Here is a 15,927-nt window from a genome sequence, read left to right on the forward strand (position 1 = left end):
TCCTGAATACTCTAAATTAATACTCTCAAGTATACAATGTACAAACCGAGTCTCCGCCTCGTATCAAATAATTCTATGTTGCTGTTTTTGAGTAGACTGTCATACCTTCACTGATTTTTAAAATCCGAGTCAAGTTACCTCAGCACCATTTCTCGCATTTCCAACTCTTCACATCCGTAATATACATTTTCATTCCCGTATTGTGGTTGCCGCAACAATTTCAATCGCGACTCAGTTTTGTTTAGTTTCGAAAAATTGTTCAACTTTCGTCTAGTACAGGCCTCGAAAAATGATACATTCCAGTCTAGTCTCCGTTTTTTCATGGCTTTATCCAAAGGTCAAATCATGCCCAGAACAAATTAACTTCGACTAACGTTCGTTTGACACCTAAAGGAACTGTGACAACAATGCAGTATTATCCTTTATTTCATTATACGCCTGTCGTAATTAACTTACTCTGAGTTAAAATTACGTAAATTGAAAACGTATACGATATCCAGGTATCGAGGATGTGAGGCTCTGCCAATTTTTTATTTTTTTTACACATTTTAATTCTGGTGTCATAAAACAAGGAAGTATATTATTAAATTATAACGTCATTATATTTTAATAAAATGTGAATAATCGTAAAACTAGGTCTTATAACAAGTCAAGGTAAATTTAAACGAAAGATAGTGCTATATAAGTATTAAAATAATATGTAATTTGGACGTAAAATAGGTAAAGTAAAATGAACAAAATAGAGAACAAATAACATTCATCAATGGGGTTAAACCATTCGATTTTTGTACACTATAGCGTACAACCTTGATTTTCGTATTTCTTACGATTTTCTCGAGATATACTGCATATAAAATAATTGTCAAGTATATGAAGTAGGGGTAAAATTTTCTATTTATTTTATACAATTAGTCTCGCATTACAAGAAAATCGCAATTTAAAAAAAAAAAACTTAATTTCTGAAGCAAATGCCAAACGTCTTAAAACCTTCCAAAAAATGTTTCTTCGCTCAAATAAAGACATTTCAAGAAAATATTTTCAGTTTAAAGCGAACGGGTTAAATCCAAACGTTATATTTCTAACAGTGACTATGTGACCCAAGAGATTTGTACATGAATCTTCTTAAGAGGTTATACCTAGTTAGGATTTTTCAAAAATCGATTTTTTTCTTAAATTTCATTATCGTAATGTACATACATTGAAGTATATACACTGCAAATCTCATGTCGACCCGACAAATATTCTCGAAGTTACGGGCACGTTTGCAAAGTCGCCCCCCGAAGCGTATAAAGTGCTTTTCAAACTTTCAACGCATTTTTCTCAAAACTGTGCTTTCAAAGTCGGTGAGCAAGATTTCTCGGAAACTGCTGAACCGATCAGTCTCAAATTTTTATACAAACTTTATGAATATACATTAATAAATTGTAACGACTCTTGATGAAAAATCCTTGAAAAATTGCTTTTATCGCCCTTTATATAGGCATCAAAAGAGTGATGATTGTCACCTAGCGACTATCTGGCTTCTTTTGTTTCAGGATATGTCCGAGTACAAGTGCGAGAGCGGAAAACCACCGGTATACGTTCCGCACAAGCCAGTAACCGGAGTCATCGGAGCCTCTTTCAGCGTAGTTTCCATCATGGTAGCCAATATTCTCCGGCTGTTCAAGGTGAGTAATTTGTTTTTAAGATAAGTTCTGGGACGTTCCAGTGTTATCCGCTTCCTCGATAGGGGCGAATTTTGTAAAATATGCGCCGACATTTGCTTAACACGTTTCAGCTGGTTGATGGGGTATTTAAAACTTGGCCAACCTTTGTTTGCTTTTTACGTACCTACCTGACTTCAAACTTTCAAAACACCCTCGAGTTTGTCAATTCTCAGCATCCAACTCCCCGACCTCCCGAACTACTAGGCGGAGTTAGGCAAGTTCTTGAAAAGTGGAGCGGTGCGTAAAAGTTTGGAAATCGATTACTGTCGCCAAACTGTCGCAAGTACTAATGAATAATAAAAACAAAAAAATAAAAGAAAAAAAGAAAATTCCCTCGACTCGGCTGAACGGTTATTGCTACAACTTGTAATTTTTCCTCGACGCTAAGACAGTGATCAGGGTTATTCCGCTCTTGCAGAATAAATCGAGTGACAACGCTGGGGGCAAATTTTTATTTAGATCTAATTACGACGTCGCTGCCGTCGGGTGACAAAAATTTCCCCTCTTTCTGGTGAAAAAAGTTATACCCATAACTTTCCTCACGTGTCCCGGCAGCACTTGGCCTCGACTGAAAGGCGTATTAGCTCGCATATTTGTCCCGAATCATCCCTCGGCTGAATGAAAACGCGTCCGCCCGTGCAGCCTTTCACGAATCAGTTGCTCCGAGGGGCTTAGGGTGATGTGGGATTCAACTTTGCAACGCGGAGGATAGCGGCTGGATCCAAAAGATGCAAATTTGATACCGGATGAGGGCTTCGAGGCGCTGGAATTAGTTGTGAGACAAATCAACGGAGGTTTTTATTCCGAAAGAAGGGCAAAGCCTCGTCCCCTGAACCACGGTCCACCCTTGGTCACCCTGAAAGCGGAGAGTCTCAGCGTTGCCAACTCAAAATCTAGGCGTTTCACTAGCTCGAGTTGAAAGATCCATGCTTTGGGACGAAAGGTCACCAGATTTTTTTATAGTGCCTTTTTATTTATTAGAACGGTATTACAAATGTTTTTAATATTTGCACGTTCACACTTCTGAATTTACACATATTTTATATTCATCGCAATAAATGTACATAGAGTATTGATGACGATGAGTCGTACCATATTTTCTACAAAAACAAAGTTCATAAGAATATATGTCAGGCATTCAGCATGCTTGATTTTTATATTTTTATTACATATTTACATTATGTGTTTTTATTGAGCAATGACAATTGCACATACTGAGTTTGATTATGTTTTGGAGCACGTTTTTCCAATTATTTCGGCGTCGGCACATGTTTTTGCAATTTAAAATGTAGACTGAAGATTTGAAGAATAGGTCGATAATCCCTAGAACGACCGAATGCCGAATGCGCTCGAAAAAACCAGTAATCAACAAAAATAACAAAAATAAAAAATTTTAATAACGTGACTAAAAATTAATGCAACGGGTTCATATAGTCACCTGATTAGGTACTGGTCACAAATGAGAAAAAATACCACCGGAAGAGTGTTGAAAGTGATTAAATCTAGTGCGAAAGTCTCTGAGTTGGCAACGCTGGCGGAGAGCGCGTAGTGCACACACTTATTGTTAGGAGCAGCGATGACCAGGTTTCAAGAGAATGGTGAAGCGGAGGTTGGACGTTGATGATATCATCCCATTCACGAAAGGCTGCGTCAAACAAAGCTCGGAGACGCCACGGCCGAGTGGCGCTTTTTATTGTCATAGCTCGGTTGTCGGGATGGAGAGGAAAATATTACAAGCGGTGAGGATCTTGTCGGGAAAACAAGTTTGGATGAATTGGATTTGTTGCAGCCGCTGCCGCTGCCGAAACCGTAAATACTTCGATTTTCCTTTGAGAGATTTATTTATCATGTATGAATACATACCTACCCGTAAATACTGAATAATGCAAAGATTTTTCGGGTGAACTGACAGGTTTTTTGTTAATATGGAGCAGCTGCTCTGTCCCACTGCTAACTTAAAAATGAAAAATTTATTGAATCGGAAGTAGGACGGCATTACGTACGCGAAATGTTTCAAGCTGCGGAATGGTCATCTTCCAACATTCCGAGACAAGAGATCATTTGCATTAAGATTCTCATAATGTGCTTTTCAAGTCGAGACTCTAGTGCAACAGTTCACCGAGTGTATGAAAAAGAATTATTAATATTTAATCGCAATTAGAGCTGAACTCGAGCTTCTAAGAGCATCTCCAACAGTCTCGAGTAAATGTGAATACAGAGGATTTCCGTTAAATGTACAATGCAAGAAACGCGCGCTATTTCTACAACCTCGTATAAGTGATGTCGAGAAAGCTGGAAATAAGGTGATTCACAAGGCTACTGAGTGCTTACAATAAGATTGGTGAAGCGCTGGAACTAAATCGATATAAAAGAAAATCGTTCATCACTTTCGATACCAAGGTCATATGCCTATTAACACTTTAATTCACGCTGGGACGCTCAGAATTTTACAGAATTTTTTGAACTTTTTTTCCTAGCAATTGTTGTTTATTTGCCATATTGGCTGCGCCATTGTGAATTTTCAAATTTCGAGTTCAGAATTGTAATCAGCGGCCTCAAATGTACGTGTATGCAAAATTTCTCGTGAACCGTATGCATGGAAAATGTCTGGATGAAAGAGCTAAGAGAACCTTGAGGCCATCACTTGAGGCTCTACGGTTCGGCCCAATTATACACAAAGTCGATTACTTATCACGTACGCATCAAACGGGGTTGAGCCAAGAATAAATCTATCAGGATGCTGATCCCGCAAGTTTTTCGTTTTTTCTTTTCACAAAGAATTAGGATACCGGGGAGATCTCGCACAAATGGTAGCGCGAGGCGCGGTCGATCGGTCACTGATAAGTTATAGGTAACGCATTGAATCCTCGGTCACAGATGTGTGTCGACATTCACAAACGCACAAGCCTCTTCTGAGATTGCAGCTTAACCATGTTAACAAAATATGAATAGGTTCGGAACCGACCGTGCGAAACCAACGCTAATCATTGCTACCCCAAAACTACAATCAACCATTATCTGATCAACCCGAGCGTGCGATGACTAATGATCAAAAGCTGCTTTCTTTAAGCTCTTTGAAAAACCGGCTCTCGCATTGGTTGGGCCAGGGTTGAAATTCCGAAATTCCGCCTAAATTCAAATTATTTGATGGCGAAACTTGATGTAAAGAAATAAAACTTTTATTGAAACAACAAAATTTCATATGGTCATAAACCCGCCGGCTCAAAGTCCCAAAATGTAAGATTCCAAAAATTCAAGTTGCGATAGAGCAAGGTTCCGAAAAGTAAAGATCCGATAGAGCAAAGTTCCGAAAAATAAAGCTTCGATAGGGTATAATTCCGAAAATTTAAATATACTCACGCAGCGTAGTTCACTCGACGAGTGGATGTAAGAAATTCGAAAACCGGAAATCACAATAACCAGAATTCCGAACGTTAAAATATCGAAAATCCAAAACAAAGAAAGATCAAAGCGGTGAAATTTCACCGACCCAAAAATTAGCAGAACTGAAATTCTTCGATCATTCGGAATTTCGATGTTTCGGATGTAAAAATTTTCTCATTTTCGCACTTTCGGAACTTTGGCTTTTCGAAATTATGCCCTTTCGGCATTTATTCCTTTTGAAATTTTCCCCTTTCAGAACTGTGCACTTACGGAACTTTGAGCGTCGGGTTTCGGATCATTCGATACTTTGATGTTTCGTCAAAATTTGATTTCTCTACTGTAAGTTTCGCCAGGAACAAATTCGAAATTTAGCGCTCTCGAAACTTTTCAAATTCGCAAATCCAGCCCCGCCCCAATTGGTTGTCGACCGCTCATGACGCGCTGCACTCTGTTTTACTTGTTTATCATCCGTAATTGTTTCTAGATCCCTCAGCTGAGCTACGCCTCTACGAGTACCGAACTTTCCGATAAGAGCCGATTCGAATACTTTAGTCGAGTCGTCCCGCCCGACAATTTCCAGGCTCAAGCGATGGTCGAAGTCGTGCGTCGACTGGGCTGGAAATACGTATCCACCGTCGCCGTTGAGGGTGATTACGGGGAAAAGGTAAGATATGCACCGCACTTACCTTTAACGTGTCTCAATCCTGAACCCACGTCTCGATACGATCATGCAATGATCATGCCATTTCCCACTCCAACACCAAGAACGTTTACATTTGTATCTCATACAATTTCATTGGCTCATTTTACTCTCCAGACTATAAACAGCGCCATCCAAAGACGCATGAATTCTGCTTCGAGCATTGCCGAATTCCTTACGGCAATCTACCGTCCACTACATTTTTATAGCAGTAATTTTTTCACCTTGAAGCTACAGTCAAGAATACATTTTCACCTTCCGCGTAGGTAGGTACTTGTCACATTTAGTGAGCTGTTCCACAAATCAGTTTAAAACCATGAATTCGCAGATCGTACAAGAATTTTGGGAATAAGGTACCATGCAGTTATTTTCCTCTTCTGTTCCACCGATTGCAGATTCGATTCAATGACGATTAATATAAAAATGGGAATCCCTCGACACAAACTGGCGAATTATGCCGTCGTCTGTCAGGCTTTTACCAACGATGAGGGTAGATAGGGAAATCTTAGATGTCTTCACCCGCGAAATAATGACGTACCGTTCGAGGATCAGTATATATGACAATCCGAGAGAAAAACCAATGGAAATTGATGTCGATTGCTGAGAATCGTTACAAGCATTGAAGCTTTTCCCATCTCCGTCTGCTAGTTATTACGATTTCTTTATAGAAACGTTTCAAGCGGTATCGTTATATGCCGCTATTGTTCTTCATTAAGAAAGTGGACAAAAAATAACGAAAGGTTTGTGTTGGTGTACATCGAGGTTAATGATTTACACAGTCTACGTATACCGAAACCGAAAAACTGCACAAAGTGTATTCCACGCCAAGTCTAACACGGCGTTCGCTCACCGTAGCCTTACCATCGAGATCAGTATTTTATCTTCATCGCGTATATCATGAATCCAATAGTAGTTTTTTTTCAGCATTCAATCGATCAACGTTCAAATTCGATTGGTTCCGATTCAAAACCGTATACAGATTAATTTTTATTATAACGTGGATGCAGATAGAATTGAATCCGAGTTGAAAAACCTTGAACCGTGATCTGCAACTAATCCCGACACGGAGCTATTTTTTGTGAGGAAGTCTAGTCCAAAGAGAAGGAGATTCGATTCATTGATCCGTCGTCGCATAGAAGCTCTGCTATTTCCTCTGATCTTGGTGTACAGAGGAAAACTTGTATCACCAACTTCTGCATGTGGCAATACGAGATATTATTCCGTCCGGAAGAAGATTCAAAACGAAATGTATTTTGTAGATAGCTATGCTATGCCAGTGATTGCCGTGTATTGCATATAAGATTTTGAAACTTTGCACAGATATCTACTTCTTACCGACGGATACTTACAATTCTTTTCTCCTGCTCCTCTTTATGCCACTGCTGGACACTCGACCACTCGCTAACTTGCTTTCACTGTTTATATCGTAACAAAGCAGGCACTCCAGGATCCTGGAATTTGTAACTTTACCAAAGAGAATCTACAGATCGTAGCATGCTTTTCACATCCCAATGCCGTAACAAAGCAGCTACACCGAATTCATAAAGTGAACTCTGTCTGAGAAAGTAGTCTTGAGGCGTAAGAGGCGGAAAACTCAGGGATATGCTCCGTTGGCAAGAGTGGCCGTAATTAGCGTTCGCCTCGGCCACACCGCCAGATAGCCCAGCATCAACGCAAGCTGCTGTTTGACCTTGTCGGTGATCAACCCTGACGTTCTGGGATTATTCCGCGACACCCGGAAGTCTGTGTCGTTACAAATCATCGATCCTTTCAGTCACAGAGCCGGTGTAATAGCACCCTTTTCTTGTAATTTTTTTTAATTCCATGCAAAATCCTACATTTTTTTGCATTTCAAAAATTAAATTGCGTGACGCAAAGGGTTAATAGAGCATAATCGTGCTTGCGAAGATACGGCAAAAATAAACGCGTTTTCTACCCTATTCACCAACGCGTAAAGATTACGATTGCTTCGCGATGACATGCGAAGACTATTCAGTTCTGAAACGTAAAACGAGTACGTGAAAATAGACTTGAATCCGATATCACTCCATCAATCCCTGTTGTTCCCTATGTAGTAAGTATCCATGTGTCGGATAGATGTTTATGTGCATCTACTACATTCCCAACAGTGACGTAAAATGGATCGACACTTTCCACCATTGTCAAATGCGCGCGGGTTTTAAAAATATGAAAAATTTCGCTTTCGGAGCCCGACACGAGGAAGAGATAATGCATATATGTATTCGTGTTGGCCCCATATATACGGAAGTGGAAGTATTATTTCAAGCGCTCGTCACTCGGTTGTGGTAGAAAAATTCCATTATGCATACAATGAAGCGTAGCTCACTCTCCGTAGAAATCCGCCCCTCCGTCTGTCGTCGTGGGTACAGCCCGGTAGCCAGCATAAGCTATGCATACGATTCGATTGCTAAGCTAGTACGTATCCACGATTGAATAAATTCCCCGGATGTAGACGCAACGCGTGTATCCTCAAGTTATGCCTAATTTGGGATATCGGTCAACTGTCGGCCCAACAGTCAAATATTTAGGTATCCCTCCAGCAGCCGGTGCATTTCTTTAGCCAGCGAGTGAATCGTAAAAAGACCGAATAATTCGGTAACTTCCCAGATACCTGCGGACGTGACTTGAACTTGTAACTTGTCGCACGCGTTGTATCTCCTTCAGCCGTACAGTAACAGTCGGGAAAACTTGGCCGCTTAGAGTCTGACACCCTAGACGTATGTACCGATAAAGGGATAGAGCTGTTTGGAGCGAGTCGATCCCTATTTTCTCATAACTTGGTCCATACGTATGCACGTAAGCAAGTGGCATTGGTGTCGGAAAATGTTCTCATGACGTAAGTGTACGGTCTTATACATATACAAGTCTTGGCACTTCCCTTAGAGTCTATAACCATTTGCGTGGCCGGTTGATGCCATTTTTGTCCGCAAGCGCCGACATCGGGAAAGCCGGGTGCGACAAGGACACGACCACTGGTCTTGATTTGTATTATATAATGTTCGGTATGACAGTGAAAAGAAGCAATTTTCAACTGAAGGAGGTTATGTCAAAAGCCGAAATGTGGGATATAGCGTGATAACATTACGCACGCGTAATACTAGGCTTGCCGGATACTAACGCTTATGCGGCAAACTCTCGTATTAACTAGCCCCTGTAACGGCATGTCTTTTACCCACATGTGCCCACACCTATGTATATATATATATATATATATATATATATATATATATAAGACCATACGTCAAACCCTGGTTGTCGGTGCCATTTACCACCACATAACCTAAGTTTTTAATTCTGATGAAGGCAAATCGTAATTATTGGGATTTCAAATTACTCATGTCACATAAATTAATTAAACATAATCAATAATGTACCTGTTCTACCAACCACGTGTGAAAAAATACGGTCGACGGTCAGCTGTCATGCCGGGTTACATTAGTTTGATTTTTCTCCACCAGATAACATATTGCAAAATGACGATCCCAATAATAAGTATGCATATGTGATATGCATACATTACGTATAACCACCGTAGCTGCAGTGACTCTAACTATGACCAAGCAGCCCCCAAGGACTAGCTGACGATCAAAACAAATCCCCAAGATATTGCGAAACTTTAATGAAATCAGAATCCCTCGCAGTCCCCGGAGACTTTGGGATAGAGGCCGAGTTTAACTACTACGTTGACTGAAGATACATGCAGGATAATAACGGACCATCCTGGGCAAATCTTCGCGACGGATCCGAAGGTTTTCAATGACCCTTGCGGATAATTTATAAAACTGCACTTTTCCGGTGCCCTCTACCTTCTTCAACCTATTCAAAAGGCCGCACCCGAGGCCCGTCAAGGTTCTACCGTCTTCACCCACGTAGGTATAATTACAGGCGAGTGTTGGTCATCCTTCTCAGGCTGGCTGCCCAATTGACCCTGCAGACAGCCAGAGTTAATTTACGCACTTAGATTTGGTAATTAGGAAGGCCGGAGAAGCTGCTTGATGCGATTAGATGCGTGAACGATCGTAAATCTCAACAAGTTTATATCGTCGTAAAATGCTGATTAAGAGTTTCCACTAGGAAGATAAACGGTTCGGACAAGGATGACTGGACGATTGTTTACGGTCCAAGAAACCGAATAGGAATCAGAGTTATCTCGTCTCTTCATTCATTTTGTTGTTCGATAGTTGCACCTCCTTTCGTACGATAACCCTAATTAATTCTAACGCATAGATCTGTTGGCACATTGCAGATACGTCCTTGAAAAGAACAACGAATGCGTATACAGATACAGTTTTCACTATCTGATTTGTTCAAATTAGCGTGGCGTGCTCAATCCCAAGCCTCCGTATGACAAAGTCGGTATTTCCGTTTTTGATTGCGAAAACCCTACTTCGTTGAAATTATCCGTACCTGTTGGTTACTGTAACTACTCCGTCAGACTAGGATAAGATCCAAGTACTCATCGAGGGTTATAGCTCTGAATCGTTACTGTTTAGAGAAAGCAGCGATCAATAACCTAGACAAAAACACCCGAATATGAGCCTATATATTGCCACCTCGAAAATTTTCCCACCGTTGCCTCCTGGCACTGCAGTAAGGTAGGCGGCGGAATTTGGAATCAATTCCCTCGACTTATCTATATATGGGGCGTTCCACGTTAAATTTGCAACTCATGTACCTCACTCCTTTCGATTTTGATAATTCTTTAGTCTGATGTTGCAGCCGACTCATAAGGTTCTTGGAATTTTTTTTTCTATTGAATCAGTACAACCTATTTACAATAGTTGGCGCGCGAGTCGTTGCAACAGATGAGCGTATTTCCGATTTTGATATTATTTTTTTCAGTGAATATTTACAACGTCTGACCAGGTTTTAGGTTATATTTTATTACCACAAAATCGATAGTTTGGAAAAAGTAACAGTATTTCTAAGCCAAGTCAGAACGGAATCACACAATTATGCGAACGCAGAATAAACTCTTATAGATAGAAGTTAGGTTAGGTTCGATTCTAAATAAGGTCAGATATTATCAGTCTTGATCGAAATATTCTGAGCTGTTAACAAATTTTTTTTATCTGAGTAGAATTTTTATTTGACCACATTAAATTTAGATGCGGGAGAAGCCGCAACGGGCTGCTAGTTAGCTATAAAGGAAGACTGAGCGATTCTGCACTTTCTCGATTTGATGAGCCCGAGATCACAGTCAAATTATCAACACTATACCTACTGTACACCCTCTACTACTACCGTTAGCAGCTTTGACAAAAGAAATGCAGCGGAAAAATACGATTCGTGCGAAGAGGCCTAATTCGACAAACCGTCAAAACATCTCGTATTCTCAGCTCGTCCACCGGAGCAACGTTGATGCGGTATTTACTTGCGTTCTGACAAAGTAGGTAATCCGTTCTATATTCTTGAACTTGTATCGAGATTTTGCCCTTACTGACTCATGCGATAAATGTCGCTTTGTACGAGTTTCACGAGGTTAAATCTTCCCGAGAACGTATGGAAGATTCACTATTCCAAAAATTTATAAAAATCATATTACAATGCGCACTGATAAATCGAAGTATTCGATTATGCCCAGGGAAATGCGAAAATGAGTGACGTTAGAAATTGCGGATACGAAGAAGTTGTTTGATTTCCACAAGACCAGAGCCTGGAAAGTCGTGAGCCGAGAGCTGAGAGGCACGAGCTGGTGGAGTAAGTTAAGAGAGAGATTCAATTTTCGTTGCATGTAAATTGGGACCAGGTTCCGACGGGATCGTCGGTGGTCCCCCGGGTAAAATGGAGTTCCACTGTGACGGTTTTATCCCGGGAGATATCTAAGGTGAATAAATAGGAGCGGTTTTCTGTAATCCAGTATACCTTTATTTTCCTACTCGCATGTGCCTATGGGACGTTCGGTTATCCCGTGATATCCTTTGATACGAAGAATACAGGAGGACGTGTGTTGAAGTTAGCAAACGGCAATAACTACTTTTACGCACCCACCGAGGGAATGCCGAATTGAAAAGGATTTCCAGAGTAAACATTTCCGGTCACCTAGTAATAAGAAGCAACACAAACTGTACGTTTTTTTTTTTTGTAAGGTTCACTATCCTTGTTAGATAATGAAACAGAAAATCGAGCTATTCGCAACTCCGAACTCGTATCATAATACGTAATCACAGAATAACAACAAACCATAACAAAATGTTTGCTTGAACGCGAGTACACATATCAGGGGGCGGTTCCGAATCAATCTGCTTTACCGAGCGAGTACGGCCCAATGAAGTAAGGATTGTCGAGGCCGTATTCGGACGGTAAAGCAGATGACCTCAGAACCCGCCTTATATATCTACTAATGCGAGAGCGAACCATAAGTTTAACCATACATTTTGAAATTTTAGCATCATGCACCATTAAATATTTCTGAGTTCGCTGTACACCTGAGTGCGGTCGATTCTGTCCCTTCTGACCTGGTAAAACTAGAAGGGACAGAATCGTCGGTATACATTTTTCATTTAGCCATTTTTTCGCCGGCGCAAAGTATGAATACATTAAAAAGAAGGCTGAATTTTAAATTATTAAACACAAAATACATTTCAACTTTTTTCAGGGTATCGCCAGCTTCATATCACTCTCGGTAGAGTACAACATCTGCATAGCAGTGAGCGAAAAAATCTTGAGAAATTCCAAACCCGAAGATTTTGACCGGATTATCGAGCGTCTGGTGGGGAAGCACAACGCTCGCGGTGTTGTGCTCTTCGTCGACGAAGACAACACGCGGTAAGATGAAATTTAGTATAAAGACTATAGTCCCTTATTCGTAAATTAAGGGGGGGGGGATACAGCTTGGAGGGACTAAGATCATACCTGTTTTCACGAGTTTTTTTTTTTTTTTAAATGAAAACACATAGAGCAATTTCAGTTTTAGGGCTTTATTATTTACAGTTTCAAGAACGTTTAGAATTTTTCATTGAAATTAATAACAAAATGACGGCAAGTCCTCAAACTCAATATGGTCTATGTGTTTTCATAAAAAAAAAAAAACTCCTAAAAATAGGTATGATCTGGCCCCTCCAAGCTGCATCCCCCCTCCCTTAATGAACAAATGCAGGGGGGAGAGAAGAGAAAGAAAGACTGCAGAGAGGGGAAATTCTCCAAGGTACCTAATAATTATTACTTGATTATGCAATCTCCTGTATACAAAATGCACGCTGGCAGTTCCGAGTTACTTCTTAACGGCAGAAGTGTATAGACTGGTGAAAACTTAAGCTTAGAAGGTAACGGCGAAACTTCATCCTGCAGGCAACCAGACGCCAGATTTTCCGCCCGTAAAAACCACAGTCAAGCTTTTAGGAAGTGTTCGCGCTTTACGGACCCTCCATTACGATAGATGGAGATGCCCTACAAGCAAGAGCCGTTTTTACTCGAACAGCTAAGGCTACATCATCAACCTATCCCACCTAATAAATGGTACCTACAAACTCGGTCCGGGTTCACGGGCTCTCGTGCGTGAAGAACTAGCGAGCTCTGCGTTTTCTCAATCCAAGCGGCCTCGTCGGTCCATTCCAATCACGTTGACGGTCAAATTCATTAGCAGCCTAGGTGTATTACTGAATTGTGCTAAACGAATTCAGCAGTAGTCGATAAATCAAGTTTCCCCGAGAAAAGAGGAAAGGAAAAAAACGGGTGGGTACGTTAATGGATAAGGCAAAAGAAGGAGGAATAAAAATTCATGCGTCACAGCGGGATAAAATTGCCGCTACTGCTGCTGCTTCCGTTACGTAGCTACGTTCTCATTCCGTTTGCGTACCTACATTCTTCATTCGGTGTCTGTGAATGAAATTGGATTCCACATCCATTAGGCGCACCACTTAAACCTTAATATCGAAAGAACGAGTTCTACTCTTACAGTCGAGTATTGAGCGGTGGTTGGCCTTACGCCGCGCAAATCTTCGTAGAACATTGGATCAGTCGAGCTTTCTGCTTCGTCATTTCCAGCTAACGACTTAAATTTCTACGCTCCGAATGTGTAATTCTGTCTATTTCTTGTCACCGCCACACGTCGAATGGAAATGGATTGACAATGAGTCAGCTCTGTTTTCTTGTATGCGGACAAAGGCTTCATTTTTCTATACCTACTAGTAATTTATAACAAAAATTCGCATTCGCATTCGCGAATATTCGAACATTTTTTTACATTCGCATTCGTATCCGCATTTGCAAGAATTGTGCGTATATTTTGCGAATGTGATTATCACAAATATTTCATATTTCGCTTAAGATAAAAAACATTAGTTCGATAATAAACTTTTAATAATCAACTTTCTCTTCACGTTGAAATCATACTCTAACCTCGAAATTAATTTGTTTTTGTTATCAATTTTTCGTTAAGAAATGAAATAAAACAATCGGCTTCGTTCTGATCAGCCCGGCAATTTCCGGAATAAGGTGCAAACGGCGCTAACGTCTACCTGTCAGTCAATCAATTGTCAACTTTTAGCCATAGAGAAATGGCGCTAGATTTGAAAATGTATATTCGCATTCGCATTCGCGAATACTTAAAAATTTATATTCATTACATCACTGATACATACGGATCACACTGGAAAGTAAGTTGCTCGAACTGCATGTAATGAGTCCCATCAGCGAGGTGAGCTATGCTTGGCTGGATTTCTCTGCTCTTTCCATGCAATGTTTCATATACGTTTGTCGTTGTTAAAGAGGATTCGCTGAAAGCGCGAATTTTTACCATCACGGGTCTGGCAGAAGTTAGCAAAAATACAACGTGCGCGAACGCACCTTATAATGGCTTCTTTGATGTGTCTACTGTCTGCTGTTTTATACTCGGAGGCAGGTCAGCCTTATAGCAGAATAGCTCTTGAATTAAAATCGCTGTACCTGTGGAATTTTTAATAATGCCGTAACTACGTTTAAACGGCTTCGTGTCGAAAAAAAGAACAAAGGAATTTCAGTTACATCGTTGGCCGTTTCTGAATTTTTCATTTTCTGATGAAAAATTTATTTCCAGTCAATTCAGCAGCATGCATTAATGAGCCAACTCACGTTCAAGTTTAGAATAGGAAAATATCCCGTGTAAGCCTTGAACTAAAAGTAGAGTAACTAAATGGAAGATAAACAAGTAGTTACAAGGGATGAGAGGCTCCAGTAAATTGGGTAAAATGATATTTAGCCTGCGTGCAGCGAAACTTGATTTCAGTTCCCTTCCCTTTCCGTGTTGCTTAATAATGCAAAGGACCTCCCCCGTTCGACTTGTCACGAACGGGCTTCGCAAACGCGGAGCGAACCGGTTAATTTTATTGCCTCGACAAGGAACATGTAGAATACCTACGCTCACCGATATTCCCCACAGGCAGTAGCGTTAAGTTTACAATTAGCTAGTGCCGGAATCTTACGAATTTAACCCTTTCAGTCACAGAAGCCGCTATAGTGGCACCCATTATCTTTTTCTTATTTTTCTCATTTTTTTTTATATTCCACGCGAAATCCTGATTTTTTTTCTCATTTACAGGTAAAAACAATACTTAAGCATTGGAATGATTATGATTTACTGTGAATCCATAATTGTTGACAATTGTTATAAACAAACACATGGCAAAGAAGGGACTTTTCGCGAATGTAATGCGTTAACAGAGGAATTTGATAATAAACGTGTACTGAAAACACTTGGAATTCATTGGTTGACAGAGATCTCAAAATGGCCATTAGATTTACAAAATTCAATGCATAGGGGCACCCTTCTTAGGGGTGCATAAAGATAGTAATTGGGGGTTGCACATATTCCCGGCCTAAGATCGTACCGTGTCAAAATAAATACTCATATAAATTTCATTCAAGAACACAGTCTAAATCAATGTTGATATTTGACCCCGTTTTCACCCCATCTTAGGATTTGTTTTTAGGTTTAATAGATTTTTGACATCTGTTTCGCATTCAGCGTCGAAAAATACCAAGGAAATATGTAATTGCACTACCGTGCCAAAAAAAAAACCGAATTGCGTGACTGAAAGGGTTAAGCAGTATATTTTCGTTTCACGTTCCATATATCACGCATACCTGGACCCTCTACAGACCCAAGTGCGAAACACTGATAAACCGGGTACGGAAGAT

At 40.4% G+C, this 15,927-nt stretch overlaps 1 protein-coding gene across 2 annotated transcripts in view; it reads left to right on the plus strand.

The window, feature by feature from the left end:
• Positions 1–15,927, plus strand: part of LOC107217233 (metabotropic glutamate receptor 7-like) — a 76,732-nt gene that overhangs the window by 38,417 nt on the left and 22,388 nt on the right. For both annotated transcript variants that reach the window (XM_015654650.2, XM_046739822.1), the window contains exons 4-6: positions 1,536–1,667; positions 5,575–5,754; positions 12,410–12,579. In XM_015654650.2, coding sequence (XP_015510136.1) covers positions 1,536–1,667; positions 5,575–5,754; positions 12,410–12,579 — 482 coding nt within the window. The remainder of the gene's footprint in view (positions 1–1,535; positions 1,668–5,574; positions 5,755–12,409; positions 12,580–15,927) is intronic.

The sequence above is a fragment of the Neodiprion lecontei genome, chromosome 5 (assembly GCF_021901455.1).
Source record: "Neodiprion lecontei isolate iyNeoLeco1 chromosome 5, iyNeoLeco1.1, whole genome shotgun sequence".
In the NCBI taxonomy this organism is placed as follows: Eukaryota; Metazoa; Arthropoda; class Insecta; order Hymenoptera; family Diprionidae; genus Neodiprion; species Neodiprion lecontei.